The 23,914-nt window shown below is 36.6% G+C and overlaps 2 protein-coding genes across 2 annotated transcripts; one reads left to right on the top strand and one right to left on the bottom strand.

Moving 5' to 3' along the window:
* Positions 1-435: 435 nt before the first annotated feature.
* Positions 436-6,682, bottom strand: plpp6 (phospholipid phosphatase 6). The gene is made up of 2 exons (XM_048208563.1): positions 5,954-6,682; positions 436-1,004 (listed from the first exon to the last, which is right to left on the bottom strand). The coding sequence occupies exons 1-2, from the start codon at positions 6,438-6,440 to the stop codon at positions 637-639; spliced, it is 855 nt and encodes a 284-aa protein (XP_048064520.1). The 5' UTR covers positions 6,441-6,682; the 3' UTR covers positions 436-636.
* A 1,933-nt stretch (positions 6,683-8,615) lies between these two features.
* On the top strand, positions 8,616-21,477 carry prdx6 (peroxiredoxin 6). Its single transcript, XM_048208562.1, has 5 exons — positions 8,616-8,774; positions 12,992-13,148; positions 14,065-14,211; positions 20,741-20,887; positions 21,128-21,477. The coding sequence occupies exons 1-5, from the start codon at positions 8,638-8,640 to the stop codon at positions 21,251-21,253; spliced, it is 714 nt and encodes a 237-aa protein (XP_048064519.1). The 5' UTR covers positions 8,616-8,637; the 3' UTR covers positions 21,254-21,477.
* The last annotated feature ends 2,437 nt before the right edge of the window (positions 21,478-23,914 follow it).

Here is a 23,914-nt window from a genome sequence, read left to right as displayed (position 1 = left end):
TTCAATGGAATCTAATATGAACCTGAACATTCCTGGCAGATGATCTGTGAGATTAATCTTTTACATTCAAGTTAGCAGACACACAAAACGTTGTAAATTCACATAAAGCAACTTGACAGACACTGTAGAATAGTCTAGATCCTCCAAATAATGCTCCCTTTCTTCAGTCTTAAAGGGTTAGTTCACCCAAAAATGAAAATTCTGTCATTAATTACTCACCCTTATGTCGTCCCAAACCTGTAAGTCCTTTGTTCATCTTTGGAACACAAATTAAGATATTTGATAAAATCCGAGAGTTTCTGAACCACATATAGGCAGCAATGTCATGCATGTGATGCTGACGCAGGACCCAGCCAATACTGAGCCAGCGTTCTGATGAAGAACACAGAAGCGCTGCACTGTGTTTACTAAGTCAACTGTGTAGGAGACTGACAGAGAAGAGAAAACCCTTTCTGGACCTCAAAAGGTGCAATGACACTGCAGCCTATGTGTGGTTCAGAAACCCTCACATTTCATCGAAAATATCTTAATTTGTATTCCGAAGGTGAACGAAGGTCTTAGAGGTGTGGAAGGACATGAAGGTAATAATTAATGACAGATGATAATCATTTTTATGTGAACTAACCCTTTAACTTCTCAGTGAAGGTGTCCAATCATGCTTTGCAACATGACTGGAGACAACCAGAGAACCTCAACCAAATTATACTGCCAGTAGCCCATGAAGAAACCAAAAGCGACATCCGTTACATTATGGCGTCCAAGGAGAACCCTGGAAAAACCAACAAAAGAGGCCCAGAGCAGGACAAGAACACGAAGCGGGGCAGCCAGCACCAGATGGGCCAACAGAAAGCGGGCGCACATTGCAGCACGTGTGGCATGGCCCGATGGGAAGGAATAGCGGTCCACAGAAAACGTGGCAAACATGTCCATGCGGTTATGGGCAGGACGTCGGCGCCGCACTACAGCCTTCACCACGCCGACCAGGACCAGGTCCAGTACCAAGGCTGAAATAGAAAATGACAAAAATGTAAGAAAAACTGGACAAGTGAGAAATTGTTGGATTAGATTGAAGTGAGGTAAACCCGTATCTAAACTAAATATTACAGGCTTCCTTAAAGCCGATCAGCCAACTAACTGCTCGAACAACAGACTGACTAGTCAATTCTGGAAATATGTATTTTTGCACATGCCTTTATATTTATATTGAAAAAATCTGCAACCCATATTAGATTACATAGATCAGGATTTGCAAAAAATGCAACTTAACAAATGTAGCGATTTAAAGAACTACACGGTCATTTCAGTTGCGCTTTGTGTTTCTGAGCAGCTTGTAAGACGGCTCGGTTCACAGTAAATGCTGCTTCTCACAAACTATCTCTGATTTAACGTGCATTTGGGAGCGCAGCATACTAGGTTCACTTTATTTACACTCACATGCACATCATTTTTGAGGACAGAAATTTACATTACATTTCACCAATCTTCTGCCAAAATAAAAGCTTGAGTATCTGACATATTAAACCTTAAGAGTTTGAACGTTTGAAAGTGAAGATTTAAGACATTTGTATTGTAACTTGTGTTAGTTGGTTCTTGTAAGGAGTGAATATCCTTTAAAGCAAGTAACTATTTTCATTAGCAGTGGAGTATTTTTCTTTGTGTCAGGATGTCAGTATGTTAAATTATTGAAATATTAGCTTAAATCTCAGGGGGTACCTCAAGTAAATATTTTACTATTTTACTATATTTTAAGTAAATATTGTGCCTCAGAGCAAGCCATTCTGCATTGCATTGGAGAAGGATGCCTGGTTTTTGTAAACGCAGTCGTGTGAGATAATTCTGGGAGTTCATTAATAATTATACCCAGCCATTTTGGTCCACAGTTATCCAATCACATCCATTGTTGAGGCAAAGTTACGTGAGTTTGTTGTTGCTCATTGACTGATTCAGTAAATGTGATTCCAATGAGCACATCCGATTTTTATTTGCATTTTTAAGATTTATGCGCATCTTGGTGTTTCCATCCAGTATCCAGCGTTTATGCAATATTGCAAAATATGTGAATGGAAACATAGCTAATGAAGCAGTGTATTAACTGTCTGTCTTTGGAGGGAAAGTATCGTAATGACACCCCCACTATAAAAAAAGAATTGTTGGTTTAACTTAAAGTTACCTGGTTGCCTTAAAATTTTTAGTTCATTGAATTTAACTTTTTACAGTGCATCTTTTAATGCACACTAATTAGAGCAAATGTCATTTGTTTATTGTGTTGTATAGCTCTACAGCTGATCAATCATGTTTGACTGAATTTATATATTTTAAGGTATTCTTGTAACAACAGAGAATATGATATATAGACCCATTTTCAGTAGGTCCTGTTTACGGGAACCATTTCACTCATCATGGCCAACTACACCTGAATTTATACGACAGACATTTTTTTCCACAGTGACGAGTGGAAAGGTCTTTTCAAAATACTTTATGATTGATTACAGCTGCCTCTGAACACAAGGCTCGTGATTACCAGGATGAATGAATTGTTTCATAAAAGATGTTAAATTGGGCGAATCACTTGGGGAAAATACGAGCTGTGACAGATTACTTCTGGAAAGAGATCAAGCATGGCTGCAGGACCTATCTCTGTACTTCAGACACAAGCTGAGTAGGCCATCCAGCTTGTAGATTTAAACCCTGTCAACATTAGTGAATGGGATGTCAAAGCAACAAGGGGGTCAGTGGAATGACACAACTGCCGTAGCGGGATCGGTAAGTGAGTGATTATCACTCCATTTTTCCTTTGGAAATACTGCTGAGAATCACGATTAATAAATCTGGATCTCTTGGCAGCAACAAACAGGTTGCCAATAAGCCACATCAACAAAGGAAAGCCAGAATGAACGGAAAACTGCCTCACCTGCAGATCCCCCTGGCACTGAAAACACTTGAAGGAAAGAGAGGTCCAAAAGAAAAGATCAGGGATGTTTCATAGGAAAAGCAGGAGGAGAGGAAGTGGATTATGATTTGCTTCTTACATCAGAGAAGAAAATGAGCCTGAAAAAGGACCAAAAAGATGGGGAATGCAAAAGTGTTTAAGAAACCAAAAGTGAAGCCAGCCTAAGATGGATATTTGTGACTAAACAAAAGGGCAGATGCAGATATATGGGTGGCCATGTCATGACTTTACAAAAAATGATATACCTCAAATGTGAATTCTGAAGCTGGTCTTTAAAGATTAGTGGCTAAATAAGTTTGACTCTTTACTTAATTCCTAAAATCAAACCGAATATCACATAGACATTATTGCAATTACAATGCAAGTCTACACAGCAAAATCCCCAGAGTTAAATCAACTCTGCTCAGAGTACATATGGTTCCTCTCTAAGTAGTGTTAAAATAACACTGAAGCAGAGTTAAAGTTAATGAGATAATTAAGCAGTTAATAAGGCTGACTTAAGTCACTTGTAGTTCTTGTGTTTTTTCTGATTTCTTCAGTGATTCTGAAGAAACTTGTTAACAGCAGGTGTTCATAACTAATGCACAATCATTACTTAATTAAATGCTTAATTATCTCATTAAATTTAACTCTGCTTCAGTGTTATTTTAACACTATTTAGAGAGGGACCATATGTACTCTGAGCAGAGTTGATTTAACTCTGGGGATTTTGCTGTGTATGCAGTAGCTCCTCACTGCAGTACATCAGATCCAGGGTCGAGGTTGGATCCAGATCCAGGGGGTGGAGACAGGTAGGTTTAGGGATCAGTGTTTGGTGTAGGCAATCAGTACTGTGATTGACATGACCAACAAAAACTTAAGAATCACTGCAAGGCGGCATTGGCCTGGCTTCTGACATCACACTTGGATGTGGGCCATGTTGGAAGTCCACCGTAGGCTGCAGCAAGACACTTCTCATATGTAAAGTTGGAAGAGTTGGATCTGGATCCAACCTCGGCCCCTGGATCTTGTGTTCTGCAGTGAGGACCACCTCAGTCTATGAGGCAAGACGCTGCACCAAGAATCAGTGTTAAAGGGTTTGTTCACCCAAAAATGAAAATTCTGTCATTAATTACTACTACAGTGTTTCCCATACATTGATTTATTTGTGACGGCCCGCAACAATATCAACTAGATTGTGGCAGCCTGAAAATATATTTAAACTTTTCATAAAAACACAAAAGGTCTTTAATGTCATGTTTTGTGCCACTGCTGTCAAACAAACTAAAATCGAAAGCGTGATAACTGTCTGTTTGCGCAACTCAAAGAGAAGTGCGCACTTCACTCACTCGATCAGCGCCGCGTCTCAGTTCACATTGAATGAATGCAGTTACACATTTTCACATTTGCATAATTGACGATTTCAGCATTTGTAATGAGATGCATTTAGTATGTAAACTTGTTCTCTGCAAAAATAAGAGCTCCACTGCAGTTTCCGTCAAAATAAAAAGTCATGTGCTTATTTCTTTTAAGTACAGAAATGAGGACAAAATGTGTGTGCTCAATGTGTGCTCTGCAAGACCGTTTTGTGCTTGAGCGCCACCAAGTCGTGTTTTACTGTAACTTCAGCATCTCCAGGCACGTGAACAAAAGCACCACTCTCATTGGTCTGCCAGTGTTTAATGCGGCGCGTCAAACCAAAAGAAATGAACCCGAGGCGTCTTTTAAAAAAAATGACGCTTTTTGCGCATCGGTGTGCACACTCACATTGGCGCCCTTTGTTTATGCCCCTGGACCCCCTAGAGGGACCAAAGTCCACCCACCACAGATACACAAAAATCCTGTGGGAAACACTGTACTACTACTAAGCCAAAATTCAATATGTTCATCATATAAAGCCATCACTGCTCAAATTTTTTTTAAAATAAACCGCTCAATTCATATGCATTAGTTTTACGATCTCTTTATTAATTTTTTGAAGAGTCAAAGCGTCAGTTGCGTTGCTGTCAATGGAGGAACAGAAAGCTCTCATATTTCATCAAAAATATCTTCATTTGTACTCACAAGATGAATGAAGAATGATATGAGGGCGAGTAATTAATGACAGAAATTTCATTTTTGTGTGAACTCTTTAAAATACAGAGTTTCCAAAGTATATACGCAAATCTCATTAAACAACTGTGATGGAATTGCTCACTGACTTGGTCTGTGTAAAATTATATCTTTTTTAAATTTGTTTTTAACATGTAAACATGGTAACTGCATGATATACACAAGGATCTGAGGAAAGGAAAAAATCCACCTACAGGAATGAAACATAAGACCAAAAGGCTATTTATACTTTACAGCACAAATAACCCACTTTTTTTAAACAGAGGAATGAATAAAAAATAAAGGCTACACGTTTCTAATTTTAAACACTCTGAAAGCCTTCCCTCCATTGACTTACATTTGAAATATCATCACTGTGTTTGTAAATTCTGTTTAATTTTAATTTTTTGTTTTTATTTGAGTCTGTAGTAAAGGTTTCAAACCTGGGGACCCCCGGGGGCCACAAGACTCTCTGAGGGTCAGTAGAAAAGCTTATAGAAAAGCAGTGTAAAACATAGGGTGAATTCAGGATGATTGGGACACTTTTTGCCATTGAAATGAATGAAAAAGTGTCACAATCAACCTGAATTCACCCCCATTTAAATATGAATAAATAATTAAAAAAACGAATTAACTAAAATTTGATTAAAATAAATAAAATGTCAAATATATACATAAAAAATAATTAAATTATGTATTAGGTATTTATAATAACACATAAAACACGAAATCAACACATAGGCCTAATGCTATTTTTCCAACGGTATTGTTTGGGTCTTTAATGCTTGAAAATACACAACTGCCTTTTTTAATTTTTAGGATGGGAGTCCCTCCCATGTGGATGATCATATTTGGGGGCCCGTGGTAGATTGCAAACCCCTAATCAATTTTTGAATACGAAAATTAGTTTGCATCATAATAAGAGCGCATTACCCATGAGCAGGTTCAGCATGACCTCCTGACCGGCGACACTGTCGCTTTTATACAGGCAGTACGCGGCACCGGCCAGCCACGGGATCCCGTGTCCGGAGATCTCGATGAGCTTCATGAGCGGCCGCACGCTGCCCCAGGACGAGTCCTCACAGGCGCACACCCCGAGCCGCTTCGACAGCCACAGGTCGATGGCCAGCAGAGAGCTGAGCGCTATCCCGATGAAAGACGGGTTTAATTTCATGCAGTCTTCCTCCGGTAACTGCTGCCCGCCGGTGGAGGAGGTGGACGAACCCGAGCCGCGTCGTCGGTTGGGGCTCTCTGAGGCTCGAAGACGGGCCGATGTAGGATCGGAGCCCTGCCTCTGCAGCAGGTGCGGCGGGGGAGTTCGGCTCAGAGAAATGAACTCGTACCGCCCGTTTCCACCGGTAGCGTTACACGGAACACTGCCGCTGCGCCCCGACCCGCTCCGCGCTTTAGGAGAAGGCATTTTACCTCACTAGTCCGATGTTACTGGAATGTCTTCTAGTTTATTAAATAGCTTTTGGATGCGTCCTTTTTCAGGTCATAGTTTCACAGGTGATAACAGAGAGCTCGTCTGACTGAACTACACTGCAGCGCCATCTTTAAACAGCAGCTCTCTGCGCAGTGCACACTGGGAAAACATGTATTATTCAACCATGTGACTAATTTACATAATAAATAAACATAGTAATTATATTAAATAATTAATGATTTAACCCCAAATATGATCATCCTCATACCCCCCATCTTAAAATGTAAGAGGCAGTTATATTCTGTGGGGGGAAAAATATTATGTGTAGATTACATTTATTTTATATATATATATATATATATATATATATATATATATATATATATATATATATATATATATATACAGTACAGTCCAACCACTAAGATTTTTAATGTTTTTAAAAGAAGTTTCGTCTGCTCACCAAGGCTACATTTATTTAATTAAAAATACAGTAAAAAACAGTAATATTGTGAAATATTATTACAATTTAAAATAACTGTGTACTATTTAAATATATTTGACAAAGTAATTTATTCCTGTGATGGCAAAGCTGAATTTTCAGCATCATTACTCCAGTCTTCAGTGTCACATGATCCTTCAGTAATGTATCACAGGAATACATTACTTTGTCAAATATATTTAAATAGTACACAGTTATTTTAAATTGTAATAATATTTCACAATATTACTGTTTTTTACTGTATTTTTAATTAAATAAATGTAGCCTTGGTGAGCAGACGAAACTTCTTTTAAAAACATTAAAAATCTTAGTGGTTGGACTGTACTGTATATATATATATATATATATATATATTTTTTTTTTTTTTTTTTTTTTTTTTTTTTTTGCTGGCTCTGAGACACTCGCCTGATATTTCTCCTGCTCTTTGTCTAGCAAAAAAAATCCCTCATCACTAAATGAAAGATTAAAATGAAGGCCTGATTATTTCAGGGGCCTTGTCACAAATCCATTGCTTTTGAATTTCTGTGTTACTTTTGCTATATTTTCAGACTTAAAACAATGATTTGGTAATCCTCTTGTGCCACTGTCCTCTCTTGTGCTAAGAAATAAGTCTCCTGACAGTTCTCTCCAAAGTGCTTCCATTGTTGTCAGCATTAAGTCTGAGAATGATTCAGTGGGCTATATAACACTTTTAATTGTCAAGGAATTACTTCTCTTTAAATGTTTTGGTTCAACATACTTACCTGTTGATCAAACATTGCCTTAAACTTACACCAGATGCGTGTGTGTGTGTGTGTGTGTGTGTGTGTATATATATATATATATATATATATATATATATATATATATATATACAATAGATATATATATATATATAAATAGATGTTTTATTTATTTTAATCACATTTACTTTTACCAATTATAAATGTATTTATTGATTCTAAAAAAAATTTTGTTTACATCAAATTTACTTGTTTATTTAATTGATTAACTTAATTTAACTTATCTTAAACTTATCTGTTTATTTACACTGATTTTCTGTCCTATGATACAAAAGTGGACTAAAACCACTACCCCCCACCCTCCCAAAAAACAAACAAACATTTCATTTCAACAGATATTAGGTTTTACTTCGATTTCTTTAAATAGAGATATTGAAATATTCATGTAATCAGTTTAGAGACAGAGCATTAGTTATTAAAAACATTAGTTATTAATATTAGTTATTACAAATACAAACAATTTATGCAAGTGTTTAAGTTTGAAGAGCAGTAGTCTATAATGTCAAAACCACACTCATCAATAAAAACAAGGAACAAATCAACACGAAATAAGCAAATGCCTGATATTTTAACTAAATTATATATGTTTATATATGTTTATTAAATATTAAGCAAATGCCTGATATTTTAACTAAATTATATATTTTTATATATGTTTATTAAATATTGTTGATATAAGGTTATATTCTTATATTCAGTTGTTTGTTCTTCCATATGCAATAATAAAATAACATGATTGCATTTTTGATTGCACAGAAAAGACATGATTGCATTTTTAGTGCAAATGATGAACATTAATTTAATCTTTGACCTCAGGGAGGCGTCGGTGTTTCATCCAATCAGAATCGTCGTCCGCCCACACACGCACTCCCTGACTTCCTGGTAACTTATATAAACCTCCCATTCTATGATTACATGTGCCGACAAGAGTAAAGTGCAGCGGGAAACAGTCATGCCTGGAATTCTGTTGGGAGACGTGTTCCCTAACTTTGAAGCAGAGACTACAATCGGCAAGATAAAATTTCATGAGTTCTTGGGAAATTCGTAAGTAGCACAATTACATTTTTGTTTGTGAGGAAGCAGGCCTACTCGGATAACGTCTGTAATTCACGTTTAATGTGCTTTTAATTCACTCACGCGTGATCATCAGGTGGCTGAAGTGCGCCATAAACATCACCTGATACAATATACCTGATGTGGCATATGGAGACTGAAACTCGCTTTTATATGAGTTATACTTCAACAACATATTTCAATGTTTCATTGCAATTAAGGAAAAAGCTATGTCAGATATTACTGCAGATGTAAAATCTTTAAACCATTTGCTTTAATTTATGTACTAAATGTTTAGAAGGGGAATGTGCTTAGTCACTCTGTGGCTGTGGCATAACAATGCCAGTATTGTTGTTGATGGCATGAGTGTAAAGAGGTTTGGAAGTCCCCCATATTGTGCCAGAAACTTTTTTTTTTTTTTTTTTTTTTTTTTTTTAATATTTAAAGTAAGTGGAAGTTTGGAAAGTTTTTAGATTTTAAATTACTTGAAAAAAGTGTTTATAATATCTTAAAGGGGACCTGACTGAGCTGTACACAGTCCGCCATGTTTATCCCCTTGCCAGACCATTTAACATCAGTATTTAAGTAAGAAATGTTCTTAAAGCTACTAAAGTCACTCACCGCTCTTGATTGAATAATTTTCTGTTTTTCTTTTGTTGTTTGGTTCATATTAACAGCAGTAGGTACTGTATATTACGCTGCTGTCACTTTAATACACAGATCTAATGTACACATGTGATTTCTTTCCCTGCGGTTTACGTTCACAGACATAACCGACTATGTGAGCTTTGTGTGTTTTTGATATAACCTTGTGTGTATTTGACAGTTGAAAGAGAACTTGGTTCAAAACTCACACGGCACGTCTTCTGACAGCGTGCTTCATATGTGTGTGTTTAAAAAAAACATGATACGGCTTTAAAATGCATGCAAATAATTCACCTTCATGATGAACTTTCATGACTTTAATGTCACCATGAAAACAAAATGGACAATTCTTATTTTATTATGGAACAGCAATTGCAGTAATTTTTTTTAAAAATAATTCTTTAAATAAATTCTTTATCCGTGCATTTTTTATTTTTATTTTTTTTATAACGTAATCAAAATAACTTCCCCTCCCTCTTGCAGTGGCATCTCTTTTCTTCTCTGATGATGTTTACTGGTGTGAGGGCGGGACAACCTGTCACTCGCATGACATCACGGCAATCGCAAACCACAATCATCCAATCAATTCCCCATGGTCAAAATCAAATCCTGCCCTACATTATACATGGCAGTACTGGATACATAGTATAACTTGTTTTTAAACAGAAATATGCATATAAGCAGTATAAGCTGAACAAATAACATGAAACCTTGCATTCTTAATATTCAGGTTGTGTAACTGTTCTCAATTGTCCCTTAATGCATTATCTAACAGAAAAGGTGGCCTGTCTGTAGTCCCCATTTCGAGCCAAACATCCGCCTCTTTGCTCTAGGGAGGCGAAAGTGGAAGATGCTAAAATTGAAGCGTTTAACAGATGTCGTTGAGAAGAAAGTCCCTTTAGCAACTCTTTGTTCTGCTTTTCCCAATTTAGAGCGCACAAGCCTCTCAAAATCTTCCTCTTTTTGACTGTTTCTAAGTGTCATAATTAAGAAATATCTTCCAATCCGTACAATGTGAAGCTAGATAGTTGTGACAAAATTTTGCAAGAGTTTGAATTTCCTTTCATTGTGATTATCATGTGATGTGACATGACCTCCAGAGAGTTTGACGCTGTTTCTTTAACGGCAGACAAAACGGTTGTTGGCTTTGAATCAGAAGTGCTGCCCTGTGCTTTTTTACAAAACAATACTGAAAATCTTTCAGGCTGAATGGAGATTACAATTGTTAATGGGAAATTATAACCCATAACCGTAACTTCCCAGATAGATAAAGAGAATGTTCTCAGACATGCTCAAATTCATGTCTCCAGGGAGTGAGTCATTTTTTTTTTCCTTATTACTTGAAAAACATGTGATATGATTACAAAGTACCAGTATAATAAATAGTCTATACACTCCCAGATGATTTCCCGACATGCCTGTTTTGTAATGGTTCAACCTGCCATTCATTACAAGCGGAAACGAGCGATAAAAGCATTGCTTATGCACATGTGAAATAACGTGATCATCAAACAATAAACAGCCTAAACTGCCTAACTTTACTGAATGAAATGTGGACCCATGAAGAGCTGTAGGACTGTGAAGCTTTGGGAGTGTTGATGGAAGCAATCAACTCCATCTATGTTTTGATCATCATTCTGAATCCGATCCGGACATAGTTTTTGACAAAAAAACACTATTTTCTCACCTTTTTGTTTAAAGGCACCCTATGTAGTTTTTGCCTCTAGAGGTCGCTTATTCAAAACAAAGGCTTAGCTTGATGACTCCTTGATTTTTGCAGAACCATGGGAGGTGTTGTCTTCACATCTACAGTTGGTGGAAAAGAATCCGAGCAAAGAGTAGAATAACACAAGACGTGTCACTCGTATTGTTTTGAATGGGAGAAAGTGTAACGCGCAATATGGCGGAATAAGTCCCGCCTTCTAAATAAGAGCCAATTGCCGACTGGTAAAGTCATTGCGTCACTGCAGCGGCCGTTAGAAGCACCGGTTTCTATAGAAACAGTCAGACGCGTGCCTCCGAAAAGAGGCACGAGACGCGCATTTAGGTCTGCGCATGCGCATTAGCTTGATCCAACATAAAAATGTAGTTTTTTTTTTTGTCATGATTCGAGCGTTTGGAAAAAAAATTATGAGACCGTTGTTGTCAGATTTCATTGGTGATTTCAAATATGAAATTTAATCGAAAGCTTGGCAAACAGCTTTGGAGCTGCATGATGCCCAGGATGCCCGAGAGGCGTTTCAAAGATGGCCGCCGAGTGAAATGACTTGTCTTAAAGGGACTTTGATCCGAGACTCGGGCAGAAATCATATTCATGCATTCAAGATTTATTAACTACTGTAGTGTGAGTATGAATGAAAGCCGCTGAAGTGGAATGAGGCCGCTGGAGCGATTGCTAATGAGAGACGTGCAACACACGCAACTTTTTTTATGCCGCAGACGAATGCTTCCGCTTCTTCTGGTCATGAGTATGTGGGGTAAAGCAGCGCTGTTTTATCATATTATATATGTTTGTGTGTTGAAAGTTATAATGCTACTCTGTGTTCTCTTGGTGGCTGCTATAAGACACTTGTTGCACACTGCAAAAGCTAGATCGATATTTGTCATGGTAAAACATTGTACTTGTGGTACAGAAGTCAAGAAAACGAGATTTAAACAATAAGACTTACTGTGTTGAGCTATATAACATAAATTTTCTGTTGATGAATGTCCAAACAGTCACTCATCTGTCTAAACCATATAATATATTTTAGCATTTTTGGTGTTTCCATGGTTTCTACAAAAAAAAAGGGAAATCGAGGATAACACCTTTATGCTTTAAAATGTTAAAATACTTATTTCTCTTTATTTAAACATTCTTGGAAACATTTTGGATAGTACAAGTACACAAGTCAACAAAATATGTAACACCGTTCTGTGTTCTAGTGGTTTTTAGATATTTTAATCCAAAAGTCTTACAAATTTTGCCATTAAAATGTTGCTATTTTTAATGATAAGCCCACATGAAGATGGAATACTTTTTTTTTTTTTTTTTTTTCTTTTTTTTCTTTTTTTTTTTTTTTTTTTTTCTCTTCCCCCTTTGTTTAAAATCAGAGGCTCTGTTCTTTCTTTTGATTGGATGTTCAGATATTCTGAGGGCCATGAACATGTGAAAATGATTTTAAAAAATGCTACTTTTATTAAAAAAAAAAAAAAACTGTCAGGGAAAGAGTTAATAACACTTTGCTGTCTATGCTGTAGAAAGGCTATTTATTTATTTTGGTGCTACATGACTAAAAGACCTGTACTGTTCTCTTTTGACAAAAAGGAAGAAACTTCAACACTCATAATGCACTGGGTTTGAGCTGACTGCCCAGTGGGGATACAAAAATAAGACGATCTTAAAAAGTAAATGAGATCTCTGTTCAGGTAATAGGGAGAAAGGGTAAAATTGTTCATTTACATATACTACCGACATTGTAACAATAACAAAGCTGGTTGAAAATTTATGAAGTTATTCATTAAATTTATCTTTTGAAATGTATGTAATTCTTAGTTTCCATCTTGTTTTTTTTTCTCTTTAGATGGGGTATCTTGTTCTCACACCCACGTGACTTTACTCCAGTATGTACGACTGAACTAGCCCGTGCTGCGAAGCTTCATGATGAGTTTAAGAAACGGGACGTGAAGATGATCGCACTGTCCATCGACAGCGTGGAAGATCACCGCAAATGGAGTGAGGTGCGCAGATAAAATTACCATACAATTATATTTGGTTTCCTATTCTTACCGATGATAAATATTTGAACGGTAGTGTACGTTTGTGAAACGCTTTGATACTCATAAACAGGCGTTTCAGATGTCACATGGGCTTAACGTTCAATAATGCTGCATTGTTTTGAGTCTCTTGTAGCTCAAACATCCAATCATTGGCGTGTAGCCCTTAGGTACGCACACAGAGGACTTCTCTGATTGGTTCAGACATAATCGCCTTACTGTAATCCCAAAAGAAAAGAATTTCTGCAGCTGACTTTCTCTGGTACTCTCCCTGAAATCCCCACCGAACAGGGCTGGTATCTTGTTACAAGACATCTGGCTTCCCAAGGCTCTGAGCTTGGCCAAAAGTTTCATAACAACATTATTGGAAATGCATTAAAACGAGTCAAAAAATGTAAGGCACAACTCTATTTGCCAAGCTTTTGTTGCTGATGTTGTTTTACGGTCTGTCTGTTTTTAACGGTAACTCTTTTACTGGACATACAGACATACTTTCACACCCACACATGCCTTTGGCTGAACTCATTGCTGAACTCATGAGAATGCCGCAGGCACCCGGTTCCCACAAGACAGTGTTTTGTGTGAAATCAGTCACTGTGTACTCTGACAGTTTAACCAGAGCGTTCTTCACTCATTATACAGTATGCAAATACACAGATGTGCATGTATACTGTAATTCTCTTAATGGTAAACCACAAAAATTAACTTTTTTTTTTTTTTTTTTTGGCCTTGTTTTTGTAAAGGGACTTTTATATAATCCAAAGTTTCTTTTAATTTACCATTTCCTTTAATAAGGCTTCACACATAAGGATGACTGACTGACTCGTATGCAAAAATGGTAAAAACTACTCCATATTTATGTGTCTTTTTCTCTCTCAAGGATATTATGTCATTTAACCAAGACAAAGCCTGCTGTCCCATGCCGTTCCCCATCATAGCGGATGACAAGAGGGAGTTATCGGTCTTGCTGGGGATGCTGGACCCTGATGAGAGGGATAAAGACGGGATGCCCCTCACTGCCCGCTGTGTGAGTTTCCATCGCAGCCATGCTTTTGGGCAGTGGTTCTCAACAGGGTTATTAGTTAACAAAATCCTAAAATATAAAGGTGCATTATGTAATTAGGGCTGCCCCCTTCTAGTGTTGCACGATATACCGGTTCCAAAAAGGTATTGCGATACCCTGCTATTAAAAACGTTATGACACAAATGTTTATTAGTACTGGTATTTTAAGAATGACAGCATTCTAAGTGTGAAAGCAGGAGTAAGGAAATCTGTACAGAGCTCTGCTTCACTAATAAAACACAATAATATCATGGTCAGCAAACCACTTGGAAGTGGTTTTTGCACTGTGGGCAGGTGCTAAAGTCCTGCTGGAAAAGGAAATCAGCATCTCCATAAAGCTTGTCAGCAGATGGAAGCATAAAGTGCTCCAAAATCTCCTGGAAGATGGCTGCATTGACTTTGCACTTGATAAAACACAATGGACCAACACCAGCAGATGTCACGGCCCCCCAAATCATTACTAACTTCAGAAACTTCCCACTAGACTTCAAGCAGCTTGGATTCTGTGCCTCTCCAGTCTTCCTTCAGACTCTGGGACCATGATTTCAACATGAAATGCAAAATTTACTTTTATCTGAAAAGAGGACTTTCGACTACTGTTCACTGTCCAGTTCTTTTTTTCCTTAGCCCAGGTAAGATGCTTCTGACGTTGTTTCTGTTTCAGAAGTGGCTTGGTAGTCCTTTTCCTGAAGATGTCTGAGTGTGGTGACTCTTGATGTGCTGACTCCAGCTTCATTCTACTCATTGTGAAGCTCTCCCAAGTGTTTGAATCGGCTTTACTTGACAGTATTCTCAAGCTTGCGGTCATCCCTGTTGCTTGTTCACCTTTGCCTACCCAATTTCTTCCTTCTAGTCAACTTTGCATTTAATATGCTTTGATGCATCACTCTGTAAACAGCCACCACATTCAGTAATGACCATCTGTGACTTACTCTCTTTGTGGAGGGTGTCAGTGATTGTCTCCTGGAACATTGCCAAGTCAGCAGTCTTCCCCATTAGTGTGGTTTCAAAGAACAAGAGATACCCGGAATTTATACTGTAGGGATGGTCATTTAATGAAACTCAAATGTAAATATTCTAATATTTTGAGATACTGGATTTTGGACTTTCATGAGCTGTACGCTCTAATCAACAAATAAAAAAAATAAAAAAAAAAAAAAATAAAAATTTGAAATGTTTTACTTTACATGTAGGGAATCTAGTATAAATGAAAATTTCATTTTTTTAAATAATTTACAATAAAAAAATTAACTTTTTCACAATATTCTAATTATATGACCAGCACCTGTATAACTACAATATAGGTAGGTTTAAATCCGCGTAATCACTTATATCAATGTTATATCGTCATATTGTTCATCCCTAAAACATATATAGTTTATAGTATAGTTTTTGTCAGTGTTGTTTATTGAAAAACACCCAATTATGCAGAATATAAGATGGAAAATATTTAATTGATGAGTTGTCAAACTAATATATAACGATACAGTGTATACGGTATGGTTTTTACCTCAAAATCCAACATTTTGACACAAAATGATAACTGCAAATCCATGTTTCTCTGCCTGGAGTCTAGCTGTTTCTGTGAATTGCAGTGATCCATTTGCTTTTTTCCTTGTTGCTTTCTGCAGTTTTTAAATATATGTCTCAGGTTTTGTATCAAAGCTATTTGTACAGTCAATCACAAAGCTTTTTCCCGTTTTGGATGTGTTTTGTGTTTTTCGTGACATTCACGCTGCAAACCAATACTGCCAATCAAGGGGCTCGCACACCGGACGCGAAGCTTCGCATCCGGTCTGCGAGCCCCTTCAATCTTTTGCCACTCAGTGGCTGTGACTGCAGTTGTAACGGTCGACGGTGACGTCACGTGCATACCCTCTTTTCCCGGGAAAATACAACTGCTGTCTGGCGATGAGAAGCGGAAAAGAAAAAAAGCCCTAGATGGATCCATCCCGTGCATTTCTTTCAGGTAGCCTATATGTTCACAAATATGTGAAATTTTTGGCTATTTAAGGGTGAGATTATTTATGTTTAACGCCGCGTTAATAGTTTGACCACCATCAACGTATCTGCCTGATTTGACACTAATGCAATTTATATCATATTATAATTTTAATTATTTTAATGTGATTTGCATTGCGTTTTAAACCATGGCAAAGTTATCTGTAGGTCTGTCAATACCAGAAGAGGAGCTTTCCATGGATGCGCATCCATGATCCGCTTTATTGGACAGTTTTCTAAGGAAAAGGATGCACGATTTATTAAAACTATCTAAAAATCATAATACAGCATTACATAATGCTACTCTTAAATCTACGCTTACACAGGATAATACATATAAAAGTTTAAACCCTCGCTCTGTCTTTGAATGTTTGATGTATGCCATATTTTTGTTAAAGAAATTAGTGGCATTTCTATCCAAAAAAAAAAAAAAGGTGGCCAAATATTATTTAACTAATAATATATTTTTAATTATGGTGGTTGGCTTTGATCGTGGATTTGATCTTGCTGTGCAATGTAACTACAAAAGTCAGTAGGCTTTTGGTGCCCTCTGCAGCCATTTGTTATGTAATGTATTTATAACATTTCAGGGGAAACAACTCTTGATGTGTTTAAATATGCAGATTAGCTTGTTTTGGTTAATTTAGAAGAAATCTACAGATGCAAACAGACGGATGGTAGTAGGCTTAAAACAAACACCATCTAAATGTGAGTTAGGGTTAAGTTTTCTTTCCATTAGAGTAAAAGACATGGCAGCAAAAATTAAACAAAATCTTAAAATTGTCCCCTACATGAAAGAAGTATTCCAATTACACCAAAAGAATTAAAACTATTTATTGATATGTGCAAAATAAACAAATTATTAGTGAAACTGTCAATCTCCTTGGTGCAGTCATTAGAGCCGTAGTTCACTGATAAGCTACGCAATATCGCGTTCATTATTGAAGGCGATTCATCTGCGATAATGAACGCGATATTGCGTAGCTTATCAGTGATCTACGACTCTGTCTATTAAATGCCGCTCCATTTGAAAGCAGGTGATGGCGATTTAGCCCAATAATATGTTCCTGCACAACCGGAGGTTGCAGTTTCAGGACCGCAGATCTAGGACCGCAGTTCTAGTACCCTAGTTTTTCGTGACAGCGCCACCTACCGTACTGGATGATATAGCGATGGCTGCAGTTTCTGGACCGCAGTTCTTGGGCCCTGTTGGTTTAGTTTGTAGTCATGTATGTTTATATCATCAATATATTAATCTCAGTAGTATTTGTTTTTAAATGTGATTTTTGATTCAAAATGCAGCAGAGGTTAATTACTAAGTGTGCTTTGAGTCACAATTTTAAATTTAAACATGAATTTACACAAAATATAAATGAAAATTGTATATCAATTTTAAAACAATTGTAAAAAATTGAGAACTTTAAAAGTCTTAGTCTCTTGAATTATACAGTATATTGATTAACCTCCTTAAAGTGAATTAGCTCATTATCAGGTAAGTTAAAGTTGGAATCAGCGTATGCAGTCACTAAATTACAGCCGATATTTTAAAGGTTGTTGAGAGGCAAGACAAGACACAAGAATGATTCAAGAATGTTTGTTTGTTTGTTTGTCATTTTTGCGACAACAGCACCAAAGCGAACCCTTTTTCCATCAGTTGCTGCATGGATAGAATGGCTGTAGGCTTCAACTCTAGAGAAAGATAGAGCGAGAGACAGAGAGAGAGAGATAAATAAGAAACATTTGTTTAACATATTCAACTGGAATATATATGATTTAACACTTATGCACTGTTGGAGTTTTAGAGAGAGAGCCAAACAGAATATTCACGTTACTGACATCAAATTACAAACTTCAAATGTCTAAGTACATAAGAGCAATACCCACCAATTGAATGGTCTCCCTTCTTTCCTCAATTGTTTGTCAATCTTTCTATTAAATTCTTCCACTTCACTGAAATAGTTATCAGAGAACAATCACTTTTGTGATAACAGAAATATCAGTAGCAAAATGGTGCACTAGGCATTGTGCAAAAATAATTCATATTGTACTCTGACCTGAAATGGTAATCTGGACCAGAAAGGAAGACCTCCTCAGCCTCCTGCAAGGACAAATTCCGGAGGGCAGCCAGGGCATATATGATGGCCTATGAAAAACATTAATATAAATATGGGACAGGGATCTCCCTTTTTGGATTGTTATATGCATCTTGAAAAAGAGAGAGCCTACTTGTTAGAATATTTTAAGATCATGAAAATATCCCTAGTGCCTTTTTTAATCATCTGTCCTACAATGAGCCTAACCAAATCCATAAAATCACTTCATATTGGCCATGCAGAACATGACAGAAACTAACACATGATAACCATGGACTGTATGTGGAGTAGGCCTGCAGATTAGGCCAAACGCCTCATTCATCATTGCAAAACAATGCCAAAACAACAGGCTAAAACACAGTGCAACTAGGCAGTTTAATTATGAAAGATATTTTATACTTAAATATGGTAAAACAACGAATATTAAGCCACTATTCACACTAATACATTAAGCTGCAGGTAAATCTTACAAACCTTACATCAACCATGCTCTTGTCATCTGATAAGTTTAATTAATGTGCTGGCTAGATTCACTTATAATACTTCGTCATTAAAACTCAACAAGGATTTATGAAATCATGGCCACGAATTAACATCGTAGTAATTAATAAAACTAGCTCACAAATTCTTAATTTGGTGGGAATTAATTATTAATTCATAGTTAGCAGTTCTCAATATGTAAGCTTCGCACCGTTTAAACGTTATAAAATAAAACTTAATTAAATATCGGTACTCACCGTCTGATTACTGTCCACGTTGTCCATCTTTAATTAGTGTTGATCCAGTACGGTAGGTGGCGCTGTCACGAAAAACTAGGGTCCTAGAACTGCAGTCCTGAAACCAATAGGGTCAAACTGCAGCCTCCGGTTGTGCAGGAATACCGTTCTCGATTTAGCGGTAATCAGGGAACCGGCTTTACTGACGAAATGCGCGTGACAATTGCATGCGATATATCGCCCAGCCCTACTCTAAAGGCGTGTCCACTATACTGCAGAGATGAGGCAACGTCATCAACTTCATCTTTGCAGCTGACACTGACTCAGAAAACACTAGTTTATTAATGTATTAAAGATTTATTTACAAAAAGCTTACAGCACCTGGTATTCCCTGGCGTTCTCCCGTCCAAATATTATATAGTTTATTTGCGGCAAGCTTTTTGAGTACGGAATACGCTATATACTGTATATTACACCTATACCTATATATATTTAGATTTATATATACATATTTATATTTATAAACACTCATTATGGTTTAATATTCCCCTATATATATATATATATATATATATATATATATATATATATATATATATATATATATATATATATATATATATATATATATATATATATATATATATATAAAATATTAGTGTAAACGTGCAGTTAGTTAACCAATGGCTTAAATGAACGAACACTAGTCGACTAGAAAAATCTTTAGTCAAGGGCAGCCCTAGTAATACTGACAGCTAGTGGTTGAAATGGGTACTACAGTCCAAATTCAAAATATTTGAGATGGGTGTTTCCAAACCATATTCTTAAAATCATATTTTTGAGTTTATTTGTTTTGACAATAGAAGTACCAGAGGTGCATATCAGTTTAGATAAGAGGGCCTTCGAACAAAGGGGGCTTTGGACTGCATCTGAAATCGCATACTTACCTACTATATAGTAGGCAAAAAACAGTATGTGATTAAAGTATGTCTGAATTGACAGTACTCATAAAAGAGTAAGCAAGTACCCAGATGACCTACTTCTTCTGGAGAGATCTTGAAGTGTGCATATAATGGACACTTTACTATCCCATGAGGCCACGGGAGAGGAATTGTGAATGACAGTGAAGCGACGTAACTGATGCTGAGGTCACATAATGACAGCATGGCAAATGTATGTCCAGATTACATTCATACTACACATAATCATACTGTATAGAGCATTTTTTTTTTTTTTTTTTTAACGGTCACAAAGTATTACTTATTCAAAATGAGTACCTACTCGAGAGTATGCGATTTCAAACACAGCCTTTGACTCAAAAAGTTTGAGAACCACTGCTTTAGGATCTTTATTGTCATGATTGTGAAACCGTGATCTGCCTGACTAAATTTCTGTTGATGTTCTGCTGCATGCAACATTTCCATTGCCCCATGTACCCGCAGACTTTGCTAAAACATAATACTTTTGCAGAACTGTTATGCTGCTAAAGCAAGAAAACCCTGTGGAACCAGCCAAGAGAAGACTTTTATTATCAATGCATAGATATGTAGATGTATGTGATGGTGTTCACACTGTTATATGGTCTCCGAGTAAAATTAGTGAACCGTTATTTCATGAGGCCACTAGTTATGAAGCTGAAAAGGTTTATTTGTACCAGCTCTCACCACATTTATTATATTTCAGGTGTTTGTGGTGGGCCCTGATAAGAGGCTGAAGCTGTCTATTCTCTATCCAGCCACCACGGGGCGCAATTTCGATGAGATTCTCCGTGCTATAGACTCTCTGCAGTTGACGGCAACAAAGAAGGTGGCCACACCTGTGGACTGGAAGGTAAGAAACCGTCTTTGATATTGTAGTATATGTAATGTAGTCCCTGAGTAGATTTATTTTAATTTCGTTTTTTAATTGTTTTTTTTTTTATGTGGTCAAGATTGTGAGTGACGAAAAATAGTGAACAAAAACTTTGCAGGCCTAAACGTCACTGACTTACATGATCATCAATGTTCGTTCGACATCAATTTTTTTAATATTTATTTTCTTTTCTATTTTTTTTTTTTTTTTCTGTCTAAGCCTGGTGAAGAAGTCATGGTCATCCCTTCTCTCTCAGATGAAGATGCCAACAAGCTTTTCCCAGCTGGTTTCACCCTCAAAGAGGTGCCTTCTGGGAAAAAATACATTCGCTACACTAAACCATAACTGATATATGATGGCAATACAGTAGAAATGGCACTTAACTGACATCGTGTTTTAGTCCACTTGATGTATCGCCTTCTCTCACTTGACTTCTCCATCACCTGCTACTAATCAGAGACGAATCATCAGAAGTTAGTTCAGTGACGCATCATAAGGTCATTACATATAATATAATTATTGTATTGTGCCTTAATTTCAATAAAACCGTTCCTTTTGTAATATAAAAAGATGTTGATGGGTGTTCATTTGGGCTGAATGGCATTTTGAAATATACAATAAATTTAATTTTGGATACTTGCTATTTATGGTTCACCTGTATGCAAAAGTAGTTGTGTAAGACCAATGAGATTTCATGATTTCAATGAGGTTTCAGTAACGAATGTTTTTGTTCCTTGTAGCTGTCGTGACTGGTTAGGACATTGTGCAAGATAGATATATTGCAAATGCCTTTTAACAGTAGATCAGGTTTCATTTATAAAGTGAGGTAATGTGAGAGTTCAGTAGTAGTATTGAGAAAAATTCACAAAGATGGGGAACTAAATGAACTTTAACACCATTGAGAGACGGAATGAGGAAAAATCATGTTGTCAGAATGAACTTTGATCAGCGTGAAATCTACAGTACATTGACCTGACTGTATGTTCCTGTGCGTGACTTCTCAGTTATAGCTATTAGATGAAATATGGAGCATTTAAATCTGGAAGTTTGATGGTATAGTCAAGTACTGACACATTCTATAAAATATATAAACAAAAATATCTTAATATTTTTGTTTTTCTTATAATATTAAAAATCCTTTTATTTAATATGCATCTCCATTCAAGTTTGGGGACTGTAAAATAAATGTTTTTGAAGGAAGTCTGTAATGCTCACCAAGGCTGCATCTATTTAATCAAAATTACAGTACGAAAAGTAATATTGTGAAATTATTACAATTTAAAATAAGTTTTCTTAATATTTAAGATGTAATTGATTTCTGTGGCAAAGCTGAATTTTCAGCATCATTACTCCAGTTTTCAGTGTCACATGATCCTTCAGAAATCATTCTAATGATGATTTGTTGCTCAACAAACAGTTGTGAGAGATACAGTATATTTACAGGTGCATCTCAATAAATTAGAATATCATGAAAAGGTTTTTTTTTTTTTTATATAATTTAATTCAAAAAGTAAAATTGAAACATATTCTAGATTTATTAGACTTTTTTGTCTTCATTTTGATGATTACAGCCTGCTGCTCATCAAAATAAAAAAATCAGCATCTCAAATTATTAGAATATTTAATTTCAAGTTCTATTAAATTACCATTCTCAGGGTATAAATTCTGGGTTTAGGTCAGTAATTCCAACAGCAGTCATGGGGAAGTCTGCTGACGATCATCAAGACCCTCTACAATGAGGGTAAGCCACAGAGGGTCACTGCTGAAAGAGCTGGCTGTTCGCAGAGTGCTGTGCCAAAGCATATTCATGGAAAGTTGACTGGAAGGAAAAAGTGTGGTAGGAAAAGGTGTACAAGTGAAAGGAATGACCACAGGCTTGAGAAGATTGTCTGGCTAAGCCGATTTAAGAACTTAGGAGAGCTTCAAAAGGAGTGGACTGAAGCTGGAGTCAGTGCATCAAGAGCCACCACAGACAGACGTCTTCAGGAAATGGGCTACAACTGTCACATTCCATGTACCAAGCCACGTGACAAGCTTTACGGAGATGCTGATTTCATTTTCCAGCAGCATTTGGCACCTGCCCACACTGCCAAAGGTACCAAAAGCTGGTTCAATGACCATGGTGTTACTGTGCTTGATTGGCCAGCAAACTCGCCTGACCTGAACCCCAGAGAGAATCTATGGGGTATTGTCAAGAGGAAGATGAGAGACACCAGACCCAACAATGCAGATGACCTGAAGGCCGCTGTCACAGCAACCTGGGCTTCCATTACACCTGAGCAATGCCACAGGCTGATCGCCTCCATGACATGCCGCATTGATGCAGTAATTCATGCAAAAGGAGGCCCAACCAAGTATTGAGTGCATAGAAATGAACATACTTTTCAGAAAATATCCTTTTTTATTGATCTTATGAAGTATTCTAATTTATTGAGATAGTGAATTGGTGGGTTTTTGTTAAATGTAAGCCAAAATCATCACAATTAAAAGAACCAAAGACTTAAAGTACTGCAGTCTGTGAATTACATTTATTTAATACGCAATTTGAGTTGAATTACTGAAATAGATTAGAATGTCATGGAAAAGTTAATTTATTGAGATGCACCTGTATATGTTCAGTATATTTACAGAATAGAAAAGAACATTTTATTTGAAATAGACTTATTTTTTTTTTTGTATAACAATGTAAAAGTCTTTACTGTCACTTGATCAATTTGATTTGTCCTTGCTGAATAAAAGCATTACATTTTATAATTTATAGAATATTTACATGGGATTACAATAATCTGACAATCCCCTGCACCACATGTAATATCCAGTAGGTGGCAGTATAAGATCTCTGATTGAATCTCTCAAACAACATTTCATACATACTACAGCAAAGGGTCAACGTTTCATTTTACAAGTTTACCCAGTCGAGCATTAAGATGACAAATTACAACCGCCCTGTTGGTATGTTGTTGAACTTTAAAGCCTTGTCGATCGACCCCCAAAAAGCTTCAAGGA

The sequence above is a fragment of the Megalobrama amblycephala genome, linkage group LG11 (assembly GCF_018812025.1).
Source record: "Megalobrama amblycephala isolate DHTTF-2021 linkage group LG11, ASM1881202v1, whole genome shotgun sequence".
In the NCBI taxonomy this organism is placed as follows: Eukaryota; Metazoa; Chordata; class Actinopteri; order Cypriniformes; family Xenocyprididae; genus Megalobrama; species Megalobrama amblycephala.
This window is presented reverse-complemented; position numbering and strand designations above follow the sequence as displayed.

Coding starts and splice junctions, on each gene's coding strand:
- prdx6 (XM_048208562.1), top strand. CDS start 8,638: ATGATTACATGTGCCGACAAGAGTAAAGTGCAGCGGGAAACAGTCATG. Junction 8,775..12,991: donor CATGAGTTCTTGGGAAATTC/GTAAGTAGCACA, acceptor TTTTCTCTTTAG/ATGGGGTATCTTGTTCTCAC. Junction 14,212..20,740: donor TGCCCCTCACTGCCCGCTGT/GTGAGTTTCCAT, acceptor ATTATATTTCAG/GTGTTTGTGGTGGGCCCTGA.
- plpp6 (XM_048208563.1), bottom strand. CDS start 6,440: ATGCCTTCTCCTAAAGCGCGGAGCGGGTCGGGGCGCAGCGGCAGTGTT. Junction 1,005..5,953: donor CATGCTGAACCTGCTCATGG/GTAATGCGCTCT, acceptor TTTCTATTTCAG/CCTTGGTACTGGACCTGGTC.